The 21,900-nt window shown below is 48.0% G+C and overlaps 1 protein-coding gene across 4 annotated transcripts in view; it reads right to left on the bottom strand.

Moving 5' to 3' along the window:
• Positions 1-1,912: 1,912 nt before the first annotated feature.
• LOC142564091 (chymotrypsin-1-like) overlaps positions 1,913-21,900 on the bottom strand; it is a 63,706-nt gene continuing 43,718 nt past the window's right edge. Inside the window, exons 4-6 of one of the 4 annotated variants that reach the window (XM_075674935.1) lie at positions 21,686-21,797; positions 10,822-10,985; positions 1,913-2,263 (exon numbers count right to left, since the gene is read on the bottom strand). In XM_075674935.1, the coding sequence (XP_075531050.1) occupies positions 2,054-2,263; positions 10,822-10,985; positions 21,686-21,797 (486 nt within the window). In that variant the 3' untranslated portion in view covers positions 1,913-2,053. The remainder of the gene's footprint in view (positions 2,264-10,821; positions 10,986-21,685; positions 21,798-21,900) is intronic. The other 3 variants (XM_075674933.1, XM_075674934.1, XR_012824482.1) reach the window with 3 other exon arrangements.

Below are 21,900 nucleotides of genomic sequence, written 5' to 3'. Positions count from 1 at the left end.
CGCGCGCACTTCTCGCCAGGGCCACTAGATGGAGCAGCGTGTCCAGAAAGAAGCGCGAGAGAAGAGCGCGGTTGTCGCATGAGCCGTTGCTGCGCTTTCGCACGCGTCGGTGCGCGATGCATTTCGGACGTCACGCGCAGGATTCGCGGCGGCGGCGCTAGATGGCGCCGAATGTCTGAGGAAAAGAGCGAAAGAGGAGTACCGCTGCATTACACGCCTCCTACATAGCTCGTTTCGACGGTGGCAATACCGCTGTGCGACTGTATTGATTCAAGGTTAACGCACTGCCGTCGACAGTGATCCGGAGGCGGGTTCTGCCGAATTTTTCCTTATTCATTTACAGAAGGTTCACAACGATGATCAGAGCCAGAGACGTTCTAGAGGAAAATTTTGTTCCTCGATACAGAAAACGTTGTTTAGTTGCACACAACTAAAGGTTTAGAAGTCACACAAGTTAATCTTTGAAAGCCAGCGTAGGTAGTAGCCATACAGAGATATGACGTGTGCAGCGGGAGATGGCGGCGGCTGCTGTTCTACTGCGCAGCTTTGCTTTGCCCGCTTAGTTGCGCTGTCCGTGACCTTTCCTCGTTCACTTTGTTACTGCAATAGCAATTGTACACGGCCGCCGTCGTCACCGCTGTGGTGTCGCGGTGTCAAACGCTTGGCCTGTGTGTGCCTGATTATAGGTCTCTAAAGAAAAGCGACATATTTTCAGTGCGTTTGGCTGCGAAAACGAAGCAGCAAAGTGGATGCACCGTGCAGCTACCTGCACAGTTTTCTCCGCGGCGGAGCCAGGACAGCGTTCGGCTTTCCGCTGCTGGTGTGGGCGGCGTGGGCGAAAACGCTTCAGGGTTCGTGATTTGTAGCTGCGCGCGTACAACACCACACTGCACACAGTGGTCTGAGCAGAACTAGTAAAAGGTGTGTTTTCCTTTATATATATATATATTAGATAGATAGATAGATAGATAGATAGATAGATAGATAGATAGATAGATAGATAGATAGATAGATAGATAGATAGATAGATAGATAGATAGATAGATAGATAGATAGATAGATAGATAGATAGATAGATAGATAGATAGATAGATAGATAGATAGATAGATAGATAGATAGATAGATAGATAGATAGATAGATAGATAGATAGATAGATAGATAAAGCTTTTTGCCTTTCAATGTCAACTGCAATGCAGATATTCTATTCGTAGCTGAATGCACGCTTCAGCATAGAGCCTAAGATCAGTACTCGAAGTAGTGCCAGAACATTGGCATGGACGCCTGGGAGGTGGCGGCGACAGATGCCGCGAAAGCGACGACATACCACGTGACCGACAAAGCGCACCTTGCACAGAAACGTTTGAACACGGTAACTTTAGTATCTTGCACGGTGTAGACGGGCGAGCGTTAGCGGCGTTTGGGGGTGACATCACCATTCGCGAGTTCCTTCCCCTGCGGGATTCTTAGCGCGTGTAACACAGTTTAAAAGCTTTGTCGGTTTTTTGTCCCTTGTTTTCTGTTCTCGTTTTCCCGCATATAAGCCCATGGTTGTCCAAGAAAACATTTGGTTGGGAGACAGCGCTGCATCCGCGTTACCCACTTGGTTTTTTGTCGCTTATTTGACGTAGCGCGCAGATTGCGATCATGACTGAAATGTTACAACTCGCCCAAGCAACTACTTTCTGAACCTTGATATTTAAATAATCGTTGTTGAACGCCATCCACTCCGTCGTCAGCCTTAGCTCTCCAATGTAGTGTCCTAGCGGGTCCGCTGCCGTTTCCTAAATTAGAACAGCAAGAAACTACACCGCTTGGCGCTGGGAGCCCTTGTATTGCATGGAATAAGCAACTTTATTAATCAACTGGGTTTCAGCACTGCCTCTCCTTTTCTTCCTGTCGTCTTTTTTTTCTTTTGTTCAAGGGGTGGGGAGGGGGAGCGGGGTCGTATAATCGGCGTCTTCAGCGCTGTTCCTTTCAACATACCTGACCATTTAGCCGACGATTCCAAGCAGACTTTTCAATACTGTTACAATGGAAGAGCCTCATTTTTCCTATCCGAGGTTCCATTTCTTCCGGGTATACTGGAGCTTTCTCCACTTTCTCGGGCGTTTGAGGGCTCCTTGAATCCATTTGATGTGGCTGGAAACGCTCGTGTACACTGCCGGCAGGAGGGGTAAGCAATTCGGACCAAACGAAACAACTCCGACTTGCATTGTTCTTCCATCGTCGTTCCTGAGCGTTAACGGTCCGCCTGAATCCCCCTATCGGAACAAAAAAGAAAAAATACAGATCATCAACCTGACTAGCACATTCGAAATGCTGAAATTACTCAGGGTCCTATGAGTCCTTTTCTTTTAATGCATTGGCATTAGGAGTGTAATAGTGGGGAAAAGTGCGCGCGCGCGCGTGTGTGTGTGCGTGTGTGTGTGTGTGTGTGTGTGTGTGTGTGTGTGCGCTGTTGTGTGTGTGTGAAGGCGGTCGCATAGTGGACGTAAAGAGAGGATGCTAGAGTTTAGAATAGTGTGGATGAGTGTGGGAATATATATATATATATATATATATATAATATTACAACTGACGATGGCCTGATCTGGACCACCGTCACTTCTGAACATTATTTCGCAATGTGGCGGATGTGGTTTAAATCATGTATCCGGCGCCTCAAAGAGGTACGAGGTAATGCTAACGCATTCCTCTCGCATCTACCGCGGAAACTGAAGTTTTTACATGCAAGCGTAATCGGCGACATTGTTTTTCGCTGCGACGGTAGCGATCGCTATAGGAGCAAGGCGCCTGGAGGTGGAGAAGGGAATCGCCGCGTTTGCATCCTATTAAAATGAAAAATGAAATTACGTGATCTTACGCGCCAAAACCACGATCTGAAAATAAAATGAGGCGCGCTGTAGTGGGAGACTCCACAAATATGAACCACCTGAGGTTCTTTAACGTGCACCTAAATCGAAGTACACGGTTTTCGCATTTTTCCCTCATCCTAATGCGGCCGCCGTGGCCGGAATCGTTCATGCACCATCCGTTTGTGTTTCGACCCCGCGGTGCCCACTGTGCGTGTTCGCGGCGTCTCTTCTTCAAGCACTGATATATGTGCCTCACTTATTAAAATATTCAACCTACCAACTTTATACATTAGGATGAGCTCTCTATGGAAGGCCCTACAAGCCCTAAGCTACTTTTGTAGCGCAGTTGCTTAGTCTGCTTAACTACTAAATTGCGGACCCGAGGTAGTTATACCACTGACGCATATTCAACAACCTCTACCGGCGTTTTCGACAGGCCTTGCTTCTATTTACTGCCTGAGGACTTGATCAATCGTCGCCGTTCCTCTAATGGTATAGAAAAGGGAGCCGGCACTTATAGAACCTTATTCCCTTTATTAGGTGTCGCAGAACCACAAGGAAACGGCGAGGAGTTATAGAGGTACTTGCATTGCGAGGAGGGCGCTGAAGAGATGGTAAATGTGATTGAATGTTGAGAGCCTTACAAAAACTTCCCTAGGTTCTCTTTTCTTGCAAGGAGCAAGGGAAGCAGCCACCAGATTAGGCAGGGTAAGAAGAAGAAGGAAAGAAGCCCGGGGGACATGACTAAAGGCACAGTCATTGGGCAATTTTCGTTTCCAAGAACACGTGGTCTTTTTTACAGCAGTGAAAATTTGCCTCGAAGTGTGGTCTTTTCTGATTTCACTTGAATGCAAGAACAAGAATAGACGGATTTTGAACAATTTATTCGAGTTATTAGATGTTTCATTACCGTTGCAGCAAATATTCTTTTTAATAATCGTCCACAAATACAGGCGCACGTGCTAGGCCATAGTGCAACTTGCTAATGGTTTCCGTTTGATTTCTTCATAGCTTGTTGAAGCTACTAGAGGAATCTGCCGTGTTTCATGGCTTAATTAGTGGGATGTCAAACAGAATTGGAACCGAAAACCATAATTGAAACGCGGCCTCAAGCGGGGGCCGATGCCGGTGGTAGCGCACGGCCGCTCCGAAAAAATCACATCATTTCTAGGTTTCTCTTATTGTATCGCTCTTTTAACATTTCTGTCTCAGAAAAGATAACATAAAAGATATGCACTCTCGGTGTTTTTTATGGCATTTTTGTTTGCGGGCTGTCATTCTCAAAATACAAGTACGGACGAAACATCGCAACAGCCCACAAAAAAGCGAGGCACTCGCGCTCTGTGATTGAATAATTGTGTTCGTTGGGTGATAGAAGTCACCTGGCATAGACTATAACGCGATCATGTCTACGCTAGCGTTGTACTAACACTACTCCTATGCCATGACCACTGGGATGAGTTCGAACTTCCGTTGAGGCAGACGGGTCAAAGTGGGCCAGAATTGTAGGCGTGCAAAGGAGAGTAGTGAGCTGCGAAAAAGATGTGGCATGGTCCAGACCCCAAGAAAAGGGGGCGTCTTTCTTCAAGAGGTCGGTAAGGGGACATGCGATGGTCGCAAAATCTTTCACAAAGCGTCGGAAATAAGAGCACAGCCCTACGAAACTACGAACGTCTTTGGTAGACTTGGGAACAGGAAATTTCATAACGGCGCGAATTTTTGTCCGGATCAGGTCGCACGCATCTGGCATCCATGAGATGCTGAAGGACGGTGATTTGGCGGTGACCGAAGTGACATTTTTACGAGCTAAACAGGAGACCGGCGTGGTGGAACGCGTCATGAATCGCTGAAAGACCGTCTGGATGCGTGTAGAATGTGGGCGAATAAACGATGACGTGGTCCAGATAGCACAAACAGGTGGACCACTTGAACCCCTGAAGCAAAGAGTCCATCATTCGTTCGAAGGTGGCGGGCGCGTTACAGAGACCGTACAGACCGTTACAGAAACTGATAAAGGCCGTCCGGGGTAACAAATGCAGTTTTCTCTCGGTCCATGTCATCGACCGATATCTGCAGTAGCCAGACCGTACGCCGACAGAAGAAAAATAGGTGGTACCATACAGGCAGTCAGAGCGTCATCAATATCTGGCAAAGGATACCCGTCCTTTTTTGTTATTTTAACGCAATAGCGTTAAGGAGCCGGTGCCGGCGTCGGCGGCGTTGGCCGTGAACGATAAATCCGAGAAGGCACTTCATAAATAAAAAACAACTTGCAAGATGGGTGGGAATGGAACTAGGGTCTCCAGTGTGTGAGACAGAGACTCTACCACTCAGCCACGAATTCGATGGTTCGAAATTGGACAAAAGTACCTATAGCGAATGCGGTGTTGCCCTAGAAGCGTGGCGTAGAAAGTTATACTGCGTTGTATATTTGTAATTATGAGTCGCAGTTACACGAGTAGCGAAGTACGTTTCCGCAGGATTTCTTCTGCGCTCTGCGCAGACGCAGAGCCTTCTTGCGGCAAACACAGAAGACCCCCTCCTCGCAGTGTACGACGCTTCCCCGACAGGTGGCGCGCCACTCGCCCGCGCGACGCTGCTCCTCTTTCCACTCACAGCGCCATTCCTAGGTGCAGCGTTCGATTCGGGTGCCTCTGACGTGATCGCTGCGCCGTAGCGCTTCTGGTGGGAAATCGTCGCCTGCGGTATGTGCCGTGCTGCTGGCGAGGAGCCATGCGTCTGCGTGGTGCTCCCAAGCGAGATAGAGGATGATCCCATCGAGGTGTCAGTCTTACGATCACGTCCGCCTTCATGGCGAGTCGCGGCCCGACTGTCCGTGCCGATTACGACGTTTGGCTCGCGTAGGTCGTTTCTCCCTCCGAGACACCGAGTTCTTTGGTTCGTTCCGCTTGCTCAGGCGCACGTTTCGTCATTGTGTGACTCAAGAGCATGCCCAGCGAATGAGTGGGCTGTGCGAACGGGGTCCGATAACGTTATCGCGTTCCACTCTTGAAGGCGAAGCTTAAGCGTCCTCCAATTTTGGTTCAGGTGGCAATAATCTACACAAAATTGCCACAATAATCTACACAAAATCGTCAATCCTTCTTTTTGACAAGTACGACGGGAGAAGGACTACAGGAAGAAGGACCAAGGACTACAGGAAGGCTCGATATAGTCGTTTTCAAGCGAATTTCTTGCTTGCTGTTGGACTCGTTACGACGCAGAAACACGATATGGACGTCGGTAAATAGTGTTCGCATCGCCAGTATTTATGCATTGGGTCCGAACGGACGTTTGACCTAAGGGTCGATTGTCACAGCCAAAAATGTCGCGATAGCCTTCAAGAACGCGGCAAAGGGCTTCAGCTTGAGCACGTGTAAGGTCACAGGAAACCATCTTCTTAATGTCGACGTGAGTACCATGCGATGACGTCATGGTATGGGCTGACCTGTAACGATCTTCCACTGTGAATGGCTGGACTTCATCATCCTGGATAGCGCTAATTATAGCCAATGAGATCCCCTGAGGCAGAACTTGCGCGGTTAGCGCGAAATTGACAAGGGGAAGGCAGGTGCGGTTGCCAGTAATTGTCAGCACAGTGTGCGGCACGGTAACACCATGTGTAAGTGTAACGGCCGGAATTGGTGTGACCATATAATTGCCGTCAGGTACAGCAGGTGAGCACAACAAGTCGACGTGTGTCGCAGAGTGAGGCGGTAGGCGAATAAAATCCATGCAGCTCAAATGGCTTGGAGGCGAGTCTACAGCGTTGGCAAGAAGAGGCGAAGTTAGCCGGCCGAACAGTCAATGAGGGCAGAATGATTGGCAAGAAAATGCAGACCGAGAATGAGTTCGCGAGGGCAATGCTCGATGACGGGGAACAGGACGATGGTGTGTCTCTCAGCAATGGTTAGTCGGGAAGAGCACATGCCAACAATAGCGACAGTCCCTCCGTCGGCGACTTGTAAAACTTGGTTCGGGGCAGTCGTCAGAACTTTCTTGAGTCGACGGCGAAGAGCAGCACTCATAACGGACACATGCGCCCGGTGTCAATCAATGCGCACAAGGAACATTGTCGACGAGAACGTCCAAAAGATTCTTGTTCGTGGGTAAGGTGAAGCGAGAATTTCGTGCCAATGGCGTCATTGCAGATTCACCTCCAGAAGCTGCACTGTCTAGTTTTCCGGTACGGGGTGCGGCGAGTAGGTCGGAGAAGGAGCACGGCGGGACGGGGGCAAACCAGATTGACGGCGGGAGGGAGAAGGCGAGCAGGAGTAGCGGGGTCATGTCAAAGGTGTCGCAGGGTCTGATAATGGGGCGGGCATAGAAAGAGCGAAGGAAAATGACGCGCTAGAGGGACGAGGGTGGTGATCAGGAGAATAGTGTGTCGGAGAAGTCTAGCGACTACGGCAGTGGCGAGCGACATGTCTAATGCGTCGGAAGTTAAAACAGATCGGCTTGTCGTCCACGGTTCGCCATTCGGAGGGGTTGCGCTTTTCATAAGAGGAGTAAGAAGGGCGGAGTGGGGACGTGCGTGGAGAAAGAGATTCCGAGCGTACGGAACGAATGGGTTGCAGGCCCACGTTGGACAACTCTTGACGGACGACGGCCTGGACCAAGGAGATTGTCACCGGAGGATGATCAGGTGACGGAAATAAAGGGGCCGCCGGTTGTTCTGCTTCCACCTCACGACGAATGATGCGGGTCAAGTTGTCACATCACCACGGCTGGTGGAAGAGGTCGTCACAGGATGACGTAGCAGCTGTGTTGGGAAGTCGCGTGATGTGCTGGGATACCCTGCGGCTTTTAGCATGCTCGAGACGGCGGCACTCCTTGAGGATGGTATCGATGCTGGTGACATTCATAAACACCAGTAAATTGAAGGCGTCGTGAGCAACAGCTTTGAGGACGTGATTAACCTTATCGTCCTCAGACATGTTCAGGTCAGCCTTGGCACAAAGGGTCAAGACGTTGAGGATGTACGACACGCAGGACTCGGTCGACGTCTGTACACGTGTGGCAAGGGCTTTCTTGGCATTGACTTCGCGACCGAACGGATTGCCAAAAAGGTCGCGAATCTTCTCTTTGAAGAGATCCCAGCTCGAGATCTCCTCTTCGTGAGTCTGGAACCATGCCAGCTGAGCTCCGTTGAGGTAGAAAAGAACGTTGGCAAGCATAATAGTCGGATCCCACCTGTGATTGGTGCCGACACGTTCGTATAAGCGGAGCCAGTCGCAACATCAGCACTGCCGACTCCAGGGAAAACACCAGGACCCACCGTGGTTGCTCAGTGGCTATGGTGTTGGATTGCTGAGCACGGAGGTCGCGGAATTGAATCCCGGCCACGGCGACCGCATTTAGATGGGGGCGAAATGCGAAAACACCCGTGTGCTTAGATTTAGGTGCACGTTAAGGTACCCCAGGTGGCCGAATTTTCCAGAGTCCTCCACAACGGCGTGCCCATAATCAGAAAGTGGTTTTGGCACGTAAAACCCCAATAATTTTTTTAAACACCAGGGGGGGAAACGGCGACGTAGGTCGGGGCTGCAGGCGGAGACGCTTGCGCAGATGAAGTGCCGCCAACAGGAACCGAAGTTCCACTATCGCCGTTGCGACCACTGCGGAGCCCCATGACGGGTAGTGGAACCGGTATAGCCCTCACCTCCACCAAATTAATGTTATGTGTAGCTGATGCCAAATTCTATTTACAATTTATTTACAGGGGAGCTAACGGAGGCCGAAATGGCGACACTATATCAAGCGGGCACACGTTGTCTTCTTCCTCCTCAGTACAGCCACATTGTGGCGGCTGTTCCGTATCAATATACAGGCTAGCAATGCAGGCAATCAAATTAAAGGTTCAAGCATGGGCAGAGAATAATGGCATTTTGGGAAGACCCCAGAATGCCTTCAGAATAGGTATGCGTTTAGATGATAACCTATTTGTTCTTACTCAGTGTATTGATATATCAAAAGTAGAAAGCAGACCGTTATATGTCGCCTTTTTAGACATAACAGGTGCCTATGACAACGTAGACCACGACATCTTGTGGGATATTCTGGAAGGGAAAGGCTTAGGTGAAGATTGTCTACAGCTTTTGAGAGAGATTTACTTACAAATTACCGTTTGCGTTGAATTGGAAGGAATGAAGAGCGAGTAGAAAGGTGATATCAACAAGGGACTCAGGCAGGGCTGCCCTTTATCCGCCCTGCTATTTATGATGTACATGGTGAGGATGGAGAGGGCGTTAGAAGGAAGTAATATCGGCTTTATTCTCTCATACAAACAGGCGGGCACAGTATTAGAGCAGTAGCTTCCAGGTTCATTATATGTGGACAACATTGTGTTGCTAGCTAACAAGCAAAGCAATTTGCAACGTCTGGCTAATATCTGTGAACAGGAACGCAACATTTTAGATTAGAAATTTAGTGTTAGAAAAGCAGGTGTTATGGTATTCAATGAAAACTGTGACCAGACAGTGGCGATACAGGACCAGGAAATACCGCGGGTAACAGAATAGGAATACCTTCGTATATGGATAAACGAAGGTAATAGATATACGGAAACACATGAACAAACAATAACAGTGAAGAGGAAGAGAAATGCAACCATAATGAAGCAAAGAGGGCTATGGGGATAAAATAGGTACGAGGTGCTCCGAGGTATGTGGAAAGGTGTAATGGTTCCAGGACTAACTTTTGGAAACGCGGTTGTTTGCTTTAAATGAGGGGTTCAATCAGGACTCGATGGGAACCAAAGATCAGTGGCTCGCCCCGCATTGGGCGCTCACGAAAAGACCACAAACAAGCTGTGCACGGTGATATGGCCGGGATTAGTTTTGAAGTGAGGGAAGCTCGCAGTAAAATTGAGAATGAAGAACAACTGAGGAATATGGCGGAAAGTAAATGGGCTGGGAGAGTGTTGAGGCACCTGTACAGGAAAAACATTGATTCACAGTGCAGGAGGAGAACTAGGAAGCTTACTAGCAAGTATGCGGCCTGTAGAGTGGCCAACACAGCAACAAAGAACGTCAAGCGGAAAGTCAGAGAGGCCGAAATAATCTCATTGGTGGCGGCAGTGGAAAAGAAACCTGACATGAGTAACTACTTAAGAGGAAAAAACGAAATCAGGAAAGAAACAATTTATAACAACTTAAAGGGAAGCTCATTACTTTTCGAAGCGAGATCGGGACGCCTTAGAACACGCACCTATAAAGCGAGATATAAGAAGGAAGAAGAAGCCTGTGCTTGCTGCAGTAATGCTCGGGAAACTATAGAGCATGTTTTAGTAGAATGTGAAGACGTCTACCCAGCGGTCGATTTAGGCAGCGCTGGCTTCTTTGAAGCCCTTGGGTTCAGCGAGAGCAGTGAAAAAGTAAACATGTCCGCAATAGGCATTAGTAAGAGGCTATAGGAGTATTATTGGAAGAAAAGTAGGGAAACGACAAAAAACGGAGACGTACAGAAGCGCAGTTCGCAATAGGGAATCAGAGAATTTGGTTGTGGGAGTTCATAGTGTTTTTTTTATTGTTTAACCTAGATAGGACATTAGGCAGATAATAGCAAGAGCATGGTGGCGCACCACACCGCCCCGTTTTAAAGGGGACGCTCATAACATTCATCCATCCATCCATTGCGGGCAATGATTGGCGTCGGCCAACGAACGCTCCCCCGCCACTCGGTTAGATTAAAGCTTCTACATCCGCGCGCTGCTGGCCCGCTTTTGCGGTCGGTGGAAAGGTGTGCGGAACAGCTTGACGATATACAGCTCTCCCGTGAGGTTACGTGCATCTTCTGTCGGGCAAAATTCGTGGCAAGCGCCCAACTACAGAAGCACAGCCACGAAAATCCACTATCAGTGATCAACCGGCCTACCCTCAACGCAGAAAACTAAATGGTAATCCACCAAATAAACACTCTGTACATGACCTTAACTTCCTAGAGCAACGGTAAACTGTGCTTACGTCACAGACGCCCTGGCCTTCGCCTGAAGCACAAATTGCGGGACCAGGATGCACGGTGCGTCGTCGCAAGGAGGGATTTATAACTCTTTGTATCAGTGCTTGGCACAGATCTTCTGGGAGAGCAACAACTTTTCCCTGCAGAAGAGTTTTGTTTCTGTTTGCAGCTGTATAGAAAGAAGAAAATCAAATGAGGACAATAAACGCTTTCCTATAATATCTTCGCTACGTGAATTAAAAACCTAGCGCGAACAATAGTTGGTTTTCACATGCTAGTAGCAACGTAAATGTGAAGAAAGACACTACGGGAGCACTGACTGACATCTGCATTTTCTGTTTATTTGGAAATTATCCAATACATTCTTTTATACAGGAGCGGTAGGAATGTGCCAGGATATGCCGAAACAAGTGAACTACTTATTTCTAATCTTGCGGTTTGTATTTATAGCCTGTTCATAATTTATGCGTATTCTTCCTATGTCTTCAGGAACTTTTAAATGTCGCCTTTTGGCAGATATGATGATTTTTGTCTTTGAGTCGGATTATTTGAAGAGGGGTACATTACTACAACAAATCGAAACACATAATAAGCTAATTAACAAAAGCTCACTAATTAACTTCCTCATTAATTACTTTGAGCCACATGTTGCCATTTACGAATTGCAGCTGGCGAGACGTATCGATTTGAAATGAATTTGAGTTAAAATGAAAGCTGACGTACAACTTCGTGCGTCCACTTTCACAGGTTGGAATAGAGGCAGAGTTCTTTTACTGCGAAGTTATTTTCGTGTTGTTGTTCGCGGGTAAACAAAAAAAAATGGGCGCTGATCTCGGCGATAGTGCAATGGCCGTCCAACCCGCGGCAGAGGTGAAGCAGGCGTTAAGCACTGCCCATACGTGGGCAGATCCCGAAGATAGTGCAATGCCGCGCCGACCAGCGGCGGAGGTGCAGTTCGCCATTAAGGGGCCCGCATGCACAGCTTCGCTGCTCATCCTTCTTCGCAGAGTGAAAAGGCTGCGAGATTTTTCTTTCACTCTTTTCATCTTTTTTGTTACAAGCTCGACGCGGCAACGTCGCTAGTTTTTTTTTTTAACGCCACCAGTCATTTATGATTAAACTGTTATCACATTTACCAATCAGTTTTTCTCAGCAGCCCCAAAGCATGCTTCTCTGTACACAAACCCGTAATGCGGCAGATAAGCTTTCAAGGCGGCCTGACGAGAACCGTTTTCTCTCTGACCAGTTACTGTTTTTTTTTTCAATTGTTTATTTATCGCTTATAAAGCTGCCAATCATCTACATCTACACTATTATAAGCATTAAATGTCTTAACTTCGCAAGTCGCACATTCTTGTGCAGCTACAAGGCATTACACTTTTCGCGCGAGAGACAGATTTTGTTAGAGTACTCGCCAAAGAATGGGGCTTACGCATTATAAATGTAATTTCTTATAAATAAGTGCCGCCCAGAGTCATTTTGCGGGCAGTTTATTACACGCAGCATTGAACCACATTATACACTAGAAATCGAACCCGGGTTTGGCAGGAAACAACCAAGCACTCAAATCACTAAATCAAAATCACCTCGATCGCGCACAGGGTCCGCATAGCCATTTGTAGATATATTTGTGCTTGAGAGGCAGATTATTCACCGTCGGCGATAGTTTGTAGTACACGTAGTTAATTAACTGTTGCCGATGCTGTTGCCGACAGCTGCCATGTGGGGCGGAACGGGTGAAAAGAGACTTTAAGCGTGCCCGCTATTCCGGCAAGCGGGGGCGGTTTCGGCGGATTGCCGGATGGTCCGGGGCGTAAACGTTAGCGGCCAGAGCGGAGCAACCGTCTGGTGTCGTAGAGTTCAACCAGACAAACACAGAGCTAAAACTGCAGTAACCCACTATATCCTGCGTTGCTGCTGGTGCAAATTTTTGGTAACGGCATGATTGTGAACACGATTACGCCACTGTCGAAAATTTACACCAGCTGCTAAGCAGGATATAGTAATTAGCTTTATGTTTGTGTGGTTGAGCTTTGAGCCACCAGCTGGTGCCACCTATCTGGCCGCTCACGTTTACCCCCCGCTAAACCGGCAAACCGCCCGCGCTTGCTAGAATACCGGACGCACTAATATTCTCCACTGTCTAACCGGAGACATACCGTTGTCTGAGAAACTTTCGACCTCGATCGCAAGGTTCGCTTTAAACATGATTCACTGGCAACATGCACATCTGTAATTATCGGTAACTACACATGCTGCACAGTTGAGCTGCCTGGAGATGTCTCGACGGCTCCGCTATCCTGAAACGTCAAATAAGCGGGCGGGATTGGGCCCGCACGTCCAAGTTTGTTGAATCGGGAAATATTTCTGTCAACTTCCGCTGTCAGCATCAGGGAAGCCCTGTCAGTAAGAGTGACATATAGAAATTTTGTGAGTACGAGTACCTGTGAAGAAAAAATGCTCTCAAGCGCATGTTTTATGCCGTTCCGTTGTACTTTGTGGTTCGGCGTTTATATTGAAGCGAAGCGATAAGGCAGGTCGGTATCTCGGTTAGCGAACCATACCGGAACTGTACTTCAAATATCGGAAGCTTCGTTGCTTTGCACACGCTAGCTTGTTTTAACCTCTTCACCTGTCAGGGGCATGTGCCGCTGCGACTAGCTAGAGAGGCCATAACTGCCGTGGCGTTGAGGTCAAAAGGAGGAAAGAAAGAAGGAAATCAAGGCGCGGTTAAAAAAAAAGCTATATTGTCGGACTTAACGTCCCGAAACAGAAGTGGATTATGAGGGACGCTGTATTGGAGAGCTCGGGATTTTTTGAGCGCCCGGGTTCTTTAACGCGCACCCCAAAAATGACGGAAGCGTTTTTGCATTTCGTTTTGGTCCTAATGCTGCAGGCGCGACCGAAAAGCTAAAGCCACTGCGTTAACGCGCGGAGTGTCGTCGAAAGAATAATAATTCGGCTGTTTGGAATTTCATAATCTTGCGAGATTTTCCCGGCGTGTCGGAGCTGACAATGGCTCCGTTCGTTGTCTCACAAGTCGATAGCTCTCAACGTAAAATAAAACTGCAATAACACGAGTCTAGTGCTACATTTGCATAATCAGCACCGCCGCAGTTATTTTCTGCTATCTGGAATGCAAAGGATTCTCAGCGAGAAAGATGAGCCGGATTTACGGACAAACTACATTTATTTATGTAAATATTTTTAAAACGACACCATGCCTACTGTATTAGGGCACGCACTATATTCAGCGGGTATGACGCCATTGTGCTATGCGTCAGGCAAAGTAAGGTGTGCCACGAAGTTGTTGCAAGCAGGTGAAATTGATTGCATGCTTGTGTACCCTAACTATCCTGAAGAAGGGATGAATACCGATTTAGGCATCATGCACATTAGTTGAGTTCCCCCGTCTTCATTTTATCAACTGCCCCCTATATACGCAGTTAATGAAAAAGTCGCAGTCTTGCCCAAACGGCGAAGCATCGATTGCGATAGCAAATTAGTATACTGCTGTACGAACTAGGGGTATTAGTTTTAGTGCCGTATAAACTCGCAAACATTTGCTTACTAATTAAATTAACAAGCACGGTGCCACACGCGCACAGGCAAACATGAACACATGTCGCTCGATGACCGAGGAAACTCACTGTCGAAACGCTGGAGCGAGGAAGCGTGGCAGCAGCAGGGAGCGAAGTGACCTTCGTGCTGCCTCTCGCTTATACGCCAAGTAAGTCGCGAAAGCGCAGCCCATACGAAGCTACCAGCATTCGGGACACTTTGTCCACATCGCAGATCGCTTTCAAGATATGGGCGTCCACGCTGCGGCGCCGTAGTCGCATTTGGTGTCAGTGAAGTTTGGTGCCATAACGCCGGACGGTCAAGTATTTGATATCTGGATTTTTCGACTCATAAGGCACTTAATGCTTCCGAATTAATGAGAGGGGAAATAAGTACAATAACACAAAGGGCAGTCTCTTGCTATTTGAGACCCGAGCTGACCGCCTCAGGACAGAAACGGGGCGGAGCAAATATTCGCAATATGATAAGGCGCGTGTCAGCTCCAGAAAAACCTCCGGACACCACACAGCACTGTAGGAAACTGGCAACATATTCACCCCGCAAGATACGCAGGGAACGTCTGCCTTTCAAAAATCTCGGATTCAAAGCGGATGAAAGAATAAATTGTCAGTGCGCGATAGATTTCTGAAGGTTCAATTTTTTTTCCCTTAAAACCATCAAGCTTCCCCTTTAAGGTCCTTGCTTTTCTTCCACATTAACTACTGTCATCAAGTTTAGTGTACTACGACTCTTACTAATATTTTCACGTGACATAGAACACAAAAAATCTGCGTCAATTGTATTCTCGATGTTTCTCACGACAGCCATACACGACAGCCTTTTTAAACAAAGCAAAATTTACTGACTATGCTAATTACGCTAAGGGTCGCGTGTCGACGGAAGCACTAAAGATATTGAAGCGCCGAAGCGCTCCGATCACCTGCACCTCAGTGCGCCAAATGATTCGGCGCACCTGCACCACGGTGCGCCGAATCACATTCAGCAGATGCTTGCCGCGCAACTGTGCTAAAGTGCCCTAACTGCCATGGTACTCATGAGGCCTCATCCAATGACTGCCCGCGGGCGAGGAACAAGCAAGCAGTACTCAAACGTATGGTACGGGACCATTCAACACACAAAGAGGCTGCCGCTACTCTCAGGCGACGACGACATCGGCACCGAAGAGCAGCACGAAGACTTACGCCTGCTGAAAGATATACACCATCTTCCGCCAAAGCGGCTACCCTATCAACGCCAACTTCTACAAAAACAGACACTGCGAAAAGGAAGACTGGCGCAACACTCTCACCTCCTGAAGAGTGGCCTACACTTCCACGAGCACAACCTGCCTCGGAGTCACATCAAATTGCGCCGCCTTCAATGACCTCACGAACCGCGGATGGCACGACTGAGGATCGCCAAGTAATAGTGATGCTGAAGTCACATATGGACGCCATGCGCATTCTACTGAGCAGCATGAAAACCCCGTCGGCACAGAGCGCAGTGCAGGTGCTGGACACCTTGAGTCCGGTGCTTGCGGCTCTAGGGTAAAACCATGGCCCGAGAGATGCCGTCGTTTCAAGAGGAAGTCAAGAATGCATCTGTCCTTCAGTGGAACGCCAGAGGGCTTAAGTCACTCATGTCCGACTTTAGACAGTTTGTCTTTACGCACCCGTTCCCCATTATTGTGATTTGCGAGCCCAACCTGTCAGCTCCCATCAGACTGTCCGGGTATGAGTGCTTTATGTCCTCTACCCACGGAGAGTGCAGCAAGGTTGTTGTGCTTATACGCCATCACTTGACTTATGTACGTCACCCAGTGCCTCCTGACGAAGCAAATCAATACGTTTGCTTAACACTGAAGAAGAAAAAGCTCACGTTTACAATTCTTGGAGCCTATTTATCTCCGGCAAGCCGTCTAGATGGTGAGCGCCTAGGGGGAATTTCGACATCGACTCCACAGCCGTGGGTGCTCACTGGCGACTTTAACGCCCACCATTACCTATGGGGAAGCTCCAAAGTTAACTCTAGAGGCAGAACGTTGGTGTCCTTTGCCTCTGAACGCGAATTTTGCTTGTGAAATGACGGTAGCCCTACTTAACTGCGTGGATCAGCTTATAGCAGCTGCTTGGACCTAACCTTCCTTTCATGGTCACTTTTGAGAAGAGTGCACTGGTTTTCCGATTTAGAAACACGGGGTAGCGACCACATCCCAACCTATTTGAAGATCGACTGTTTGACTAGCTCCAAGTCCTCCAGAACCGTCCAGTGACCGATTGGCCTAAATACAAAATTATAATGGAAGACTTTTGTCGTGACGGCACCTCTTATAACCTACAGGGCGCGGTAAATGATGCCATACAAACAACCACGCATTTGCTTTCGAGCAGTTCTTTCAGCACCGATTTCGACATCGAACTAGAAAAACTTCGAGCCATTCGCCGTCGTGCGGAGCGAAAATACAGACGCACGAAATCCAATCATGATTTGCGATTGGCTAGACGAACACGAAAGAAAATACAACTTCACATGAACAAGCTGGCTTCGCGACGGTGGGCATCCTTTTGCGAGTCCCTGGATCCGCGAAAACCTTTGTCGCTTATATGGAGGACTGTTCGTGGCCTTCGCACAACCTTTGGTCAGCGCCACCCGTTTAAATCTCTGGCACATTACCTACAATGTAGAGATATTGACGTCGCTGAACCTTTCTGCAGTAATATTGCTGGCGAGGCAAATTACGATGGAACGGGTACGGGAACGCTCGACCACCCAGTGTTCTTACGCGATTCCCGCATAGAATGCCCTTTTTCTATGGAAGAACTAGAAGCTGCGCTGGCTTTGTGCAGGCGTTCTTCAGCGCCAGGACCTGACGGTATTACATATTGTGCTCTGTGCAACCTAGGAGACCAAGCTTGGAATGCATTCTTGCTCTTGTACAACGACTCCTGGCAGACGGGTACGGTTCCACGCTTACCACGCAGTGCATCAACGGCTGAAACCATTGCCCTTGCGCAGGATTACCCGATCACGACGCACATTACCGTTGAGACAATGCGTATGCATCTCAGGCATTATGCTAGGACCCCTTCCCACCACTTGGCGAGCCTCACTGCTGCAAGGCCCTGCTCGACATTTAGCGGTATTGTCAGTGCACACCGTGCGTCGTTTACTTCAGGGTACGCACCTGCGGCCAAGCCAGCGTTTCCTCCGTGGTGTTTGAGCCGTCCACAGGTACATATAATGATTCCAGGACTACAAAGAAGACAGATCTACCGGTTCCTGCTCTAAAACAGCTGAGTTTACTTCTTCTGCATGAAAAGTACAGCAACCACGTGCACATCTATACCGATGGATCGACTACGTCGTGCAGTTCTGGTGGAGCTGTGGTTATACCCACGCGAGGAATGACACTGCGGTTCAAGACATCGCATTTCACGACCTCAACGGCGGCAGAACTAACGGCCCGGCGTCGAGCACTGGAATTCATTGATTCTGAAGGACCTAGAAAATGGGCTGTGTTCTGTGATTCAACACCGGCATTACAGTGCACGCAGTCAGTTCTCCGACACGGATGTCATGACCAATTGACATACGAAGTCGTGAAACTTTACCATGATGTCCAACAAAAAGGTCACGAGGTCGTTTTTCAATGGGTACCTCGTCACTGTGGCATCAATGGCAACGATTCTGCCGATAACGCTGCTGGCACAGCACATCAAGAAGAGCACAGTGTTCCAATTCCGCTTTCGAGGACTGACGCTGCAAGGCCGCTTCGACACCTCGCACGCAATCTCACAGTGACCAAGTGGAACTCGCCAAACTTACGCCTTACGCGACTGCATCGACTAAACCCCTCCCTGCAACTCCGACCTCCACATGGACTTCCTCGACGTGAAGCTACGCTTCTCTGTCGCCTTTGGTTAGGAGTTGCCTTCAGAAAGGCATACTCTACATTAATTGGAGTGACTGACAGTGCAGCATGCGAGGTCTGTGGCACCGAAGAAAACATCGACCACCTGCTGTGCCACTGGCCAAGATATGCCCTATAGAGACAAGACCTTGCCAAAGCTTTCCAAAAACTGGACAATCGGCCGCTTTCTGTGCAGGTGCTGCTGGAACACCGCCCGCATCGCCCGTCGGCCCATAAAGCTGTGAAGGCGCCTTTGTGCTTCTTAAGGACGACGTGTTTGTGAAACCACCTCTGACTATTAATGCAACTTCTGTAAAACCACACGCGTCAGCGAACTTGCCGCAATTTCCTTCTTTCCTTCCCTCCTCTCTCTCCCTGTGATCTTTGCTTTCCCCTTTCCCATTCCCCCGATGTAGGGTAGCCAACCGGACGTTATCCTTGTTAACCTCCCTGCCTTCTACTTTTCTCTTTCCTCCTCCTTCCTCCACACCTCAGTGACGTGGTTTTCTGGGCACCAGGGGCTGGAGGGGAATGAAGTGGCACACGTCGCGGCCCGACGTCACACCTGCCGGGCCATACCTTCCTACCTTCGAGGTGGCCGGTCTGCGTCAGCGAGGGCAGAGACCGTACCCGTCACCTACTCCACGATATTTCAACATCACAGGCTGGAATGCGGGGTGTTCCCACCACCTCACGCAAACCTCAACAAAGAAGAAAGTACCACGCTCAGAACACTACAGAGTAACACTGGCCCCCACGAAATACTCATGCAGAGACACTACCCAAAGCGGAAAGTATACCACTGCCCAATGTGAGGAGTACCGGATGCCTTGGCGCACCCGATCCTCGAGTGCCCATGACATCTACACTCAGACAGACAAGAAAGCGAAGACCTCATTGAAACGTGGGAGGCCAATGTCGTCTCCGAGGACCTGGCAAAACAACGACGCCTTGCCGACAGGGCCAACGAGGCAGCGAAGGCAAGAGGGTTCCTGGGATGAGACCTCCCACCTAGAGTAGAACCGGAGCTTGCCCCGGAATACTGTTTTGAAAATAAACGTTTATTCCTCCTAATCTTTCCTATGCCTGATATTCATGAGCAAACACTAATTCAACTATATAAAATGGGTATTAACAGAAATAATAACACTCTAAGAACTTTGTCGAAATTAAAACGCACATATAGGAGAATAAATACATGCTGTTGTAAATACTAGGATATGCCACGGGCAAGGCCAAGTACACGTACTAAGTTTTGTGATTTAGCTTACTTTCTTGTCTAAACGAAATCTGCATTGTCTAACACTCGTTATTGTGCTTTTTTTTTGTTTGCGCAAAAATGGATAAATGACATTTTTGTTATTGAGTATTTACCGAATTGTGCATTGCAATGTGTATTGCATGATACATTTGTTGATTACATTTGTGTATAATGTGCACTCGCGATTCGCGTTTATACTTTCGTTTCTCTTTAAATTGTATCATTGCACATGTGTGTTTTATAAGTGCATTATGTTAGTAAATCATTGTCTTAGTGTGATTAAGATGACTCTACTGAGTATGTAACACCTCACCTTATGCTCTTCCAGTGCGTGTTAGAAAGGCCCGTAGACCATGTTCGCGGTCCTCAACATTTCGATGTTAAATAAAGCGAACTGAATCGGATCGAGTAAGCCAGATGCCTTCACAGTGTTAGTGGCAAAAGTAGCAGGGAAGAGAATGATAGGACCTGAGTCATTACAGACATAGTGAACTGTACAGCATAAAATTAGAGGTTCGAATGAAAAGGGAAAAGATCGAACAGCGATAAGCAAGATGTTAAACGGCCATAGATGCCTGTAATGCCCGTGTAAGGATCAGGCAGTGTATGGGACTATTTGTCACCACCCTCGTTTTGAAGGGGATTCAATCGAGTTCATCATCAATCATTCTCACTGGGCGTGGTGAACAGGGAAAAAGATTTTACGCGTTCTTCTAGAAAATTTTGCTAATGGCGGTAATCGATGCAGAACCGCCTAGTATTGTCATCTATTTTCGGTGATATGATGAGGGAGGGTCAAGGACTATATGATGGTTCGATTATGTCCTTAGCGAGCATCTTCATTTCCTTTTGACTGGTTTGGCCGATGGTGAATGGGTTGGGATTACCTGCGTTTATTCTGTGAGAGACAGCCGAAGTCTGGCGTAGGCGCGATCCTTGATGTAAAAAAAAAACGTATAAAAAGCCAAAACGACGCAGAGCGCATCCTTCTTCTTAGGCAAGCTTCCTGAGGGTGCGGTTGCAATCTCATTGTGGAGACCCTCCCCTGTATAGTATACTACCTGTATCTTCCATTTTTCTAACGAATAAACAAATCTTGTAAATGTACTGGCGGTAACAATACACTGTAAAAATTGTCAGATAAATTATTTTTAGCAAGTTTTTTAGTTTAAAGGCGAAGCTTGCCATGTTTGTGTTTTCTCTCTCTCTCTCTATCTCTCTCTCTCTGTGTATGTGTGTGTGTGTGTGTGTGTGTGTGTGCGCGCGCGCGTGTGCGTGCGTACGTGTGCGTGCGTGCGTGCGTGCGTGCGTGTGTGTGTGTGTGTGTGTGTTACCAAGTTCGTTACCAAGTTCTTATTGTGTGCATAAATAAATTGACCCAACATCCTAGCCCTGCGAAAGTGTTCCAGCGAAGCTGTTGAAAACCACCGCTACAACTGCTGAAGGCGGTACGCAATGCCTTATTGCTTTAGGGTAATGATTCTAATGGTAATTTACAGTAACGGAAGTAATGGCAGTGATGATAAATTTGACAGCGCCCCATCACCCATAACGCTGTGGCAACAACATTGAAATCAGTTGCTCGGCTGATTCTTTCATATACGAAACGTCAGTGACGTAACTCCCTACGTCGCAAGTTGTCATCGGTGCGGCAGCTTACGCAGCAGTACTCTTTACCAGGAAACGTATGCGGGAAGCACTACGTGCTTCGCATTGTGCGCGGCACTTTCTAGCTTGTCTCCACTGAAAATTAGAAAAAAAAAGTGTGAGCTAAGTATGTTCGTAAAATGGCGTAGTCCGAAGCTGGTGGCCATGAAACTTCAGTTTGATCACAAAGACGTGTTACAGAGACCTGTGTATTCTGGTCTTTCATGGCTCTAAGCTAGGCAAGCAATATCTTTTGGGAAGGCATTTGTGCCGTCGGCGTAACAATTAGCAATGGGTCAACATGCAGTTAGCGGCTATTTTGACGACAGTATCTGAAACAGTAATGGTGCATGTCTGTCGCCCGCTAAATGTGCTTGCTTCTGCAAATGCCAAACGCCGTCACCTTGCCATATTGCCTCGGAGCTTATGCATTTCCTCATTTCTAGCAAATATAGTTTCAACTGTGCGCAACGAAAACCTTGCTACTTACATTCTGTACTTCCCCAGCCGGCAACCACAAGAGTCTTGCCTGCAAGGTCCATTTTAGCTGTAGGCAGGCACACTGGTTTAACCTGTCTGTTGAATTCCAGGTCCACTGCCAGCTGTTCAATGAAACGTATGTAACTGCTCATTTCCAGATAAAGAGAAAATGTTTCAACAGATGACATCCACATGATGCATCAGACTGGTCTAAACAATCAACAA

This window comes from Dermacentor variabilis, chromosome 11 (genome assembly GCF_050947875.1).
Source record: "Dermacentor variabilis isolate Ectoservices chromosome 11, ASM5094787v1, whole genome shotgun sequence".
In the NCBI taxonomy this organism is placed as follows: Eukaryota; Metazoa; Arthropoda; class Arachnida; order Ixodida; family Ixodidae; genus Dermacentor; species Dermacentor variabilis.
This window is presented reverse-complemented; position numbering and strand designations above follow the sequence as displayed.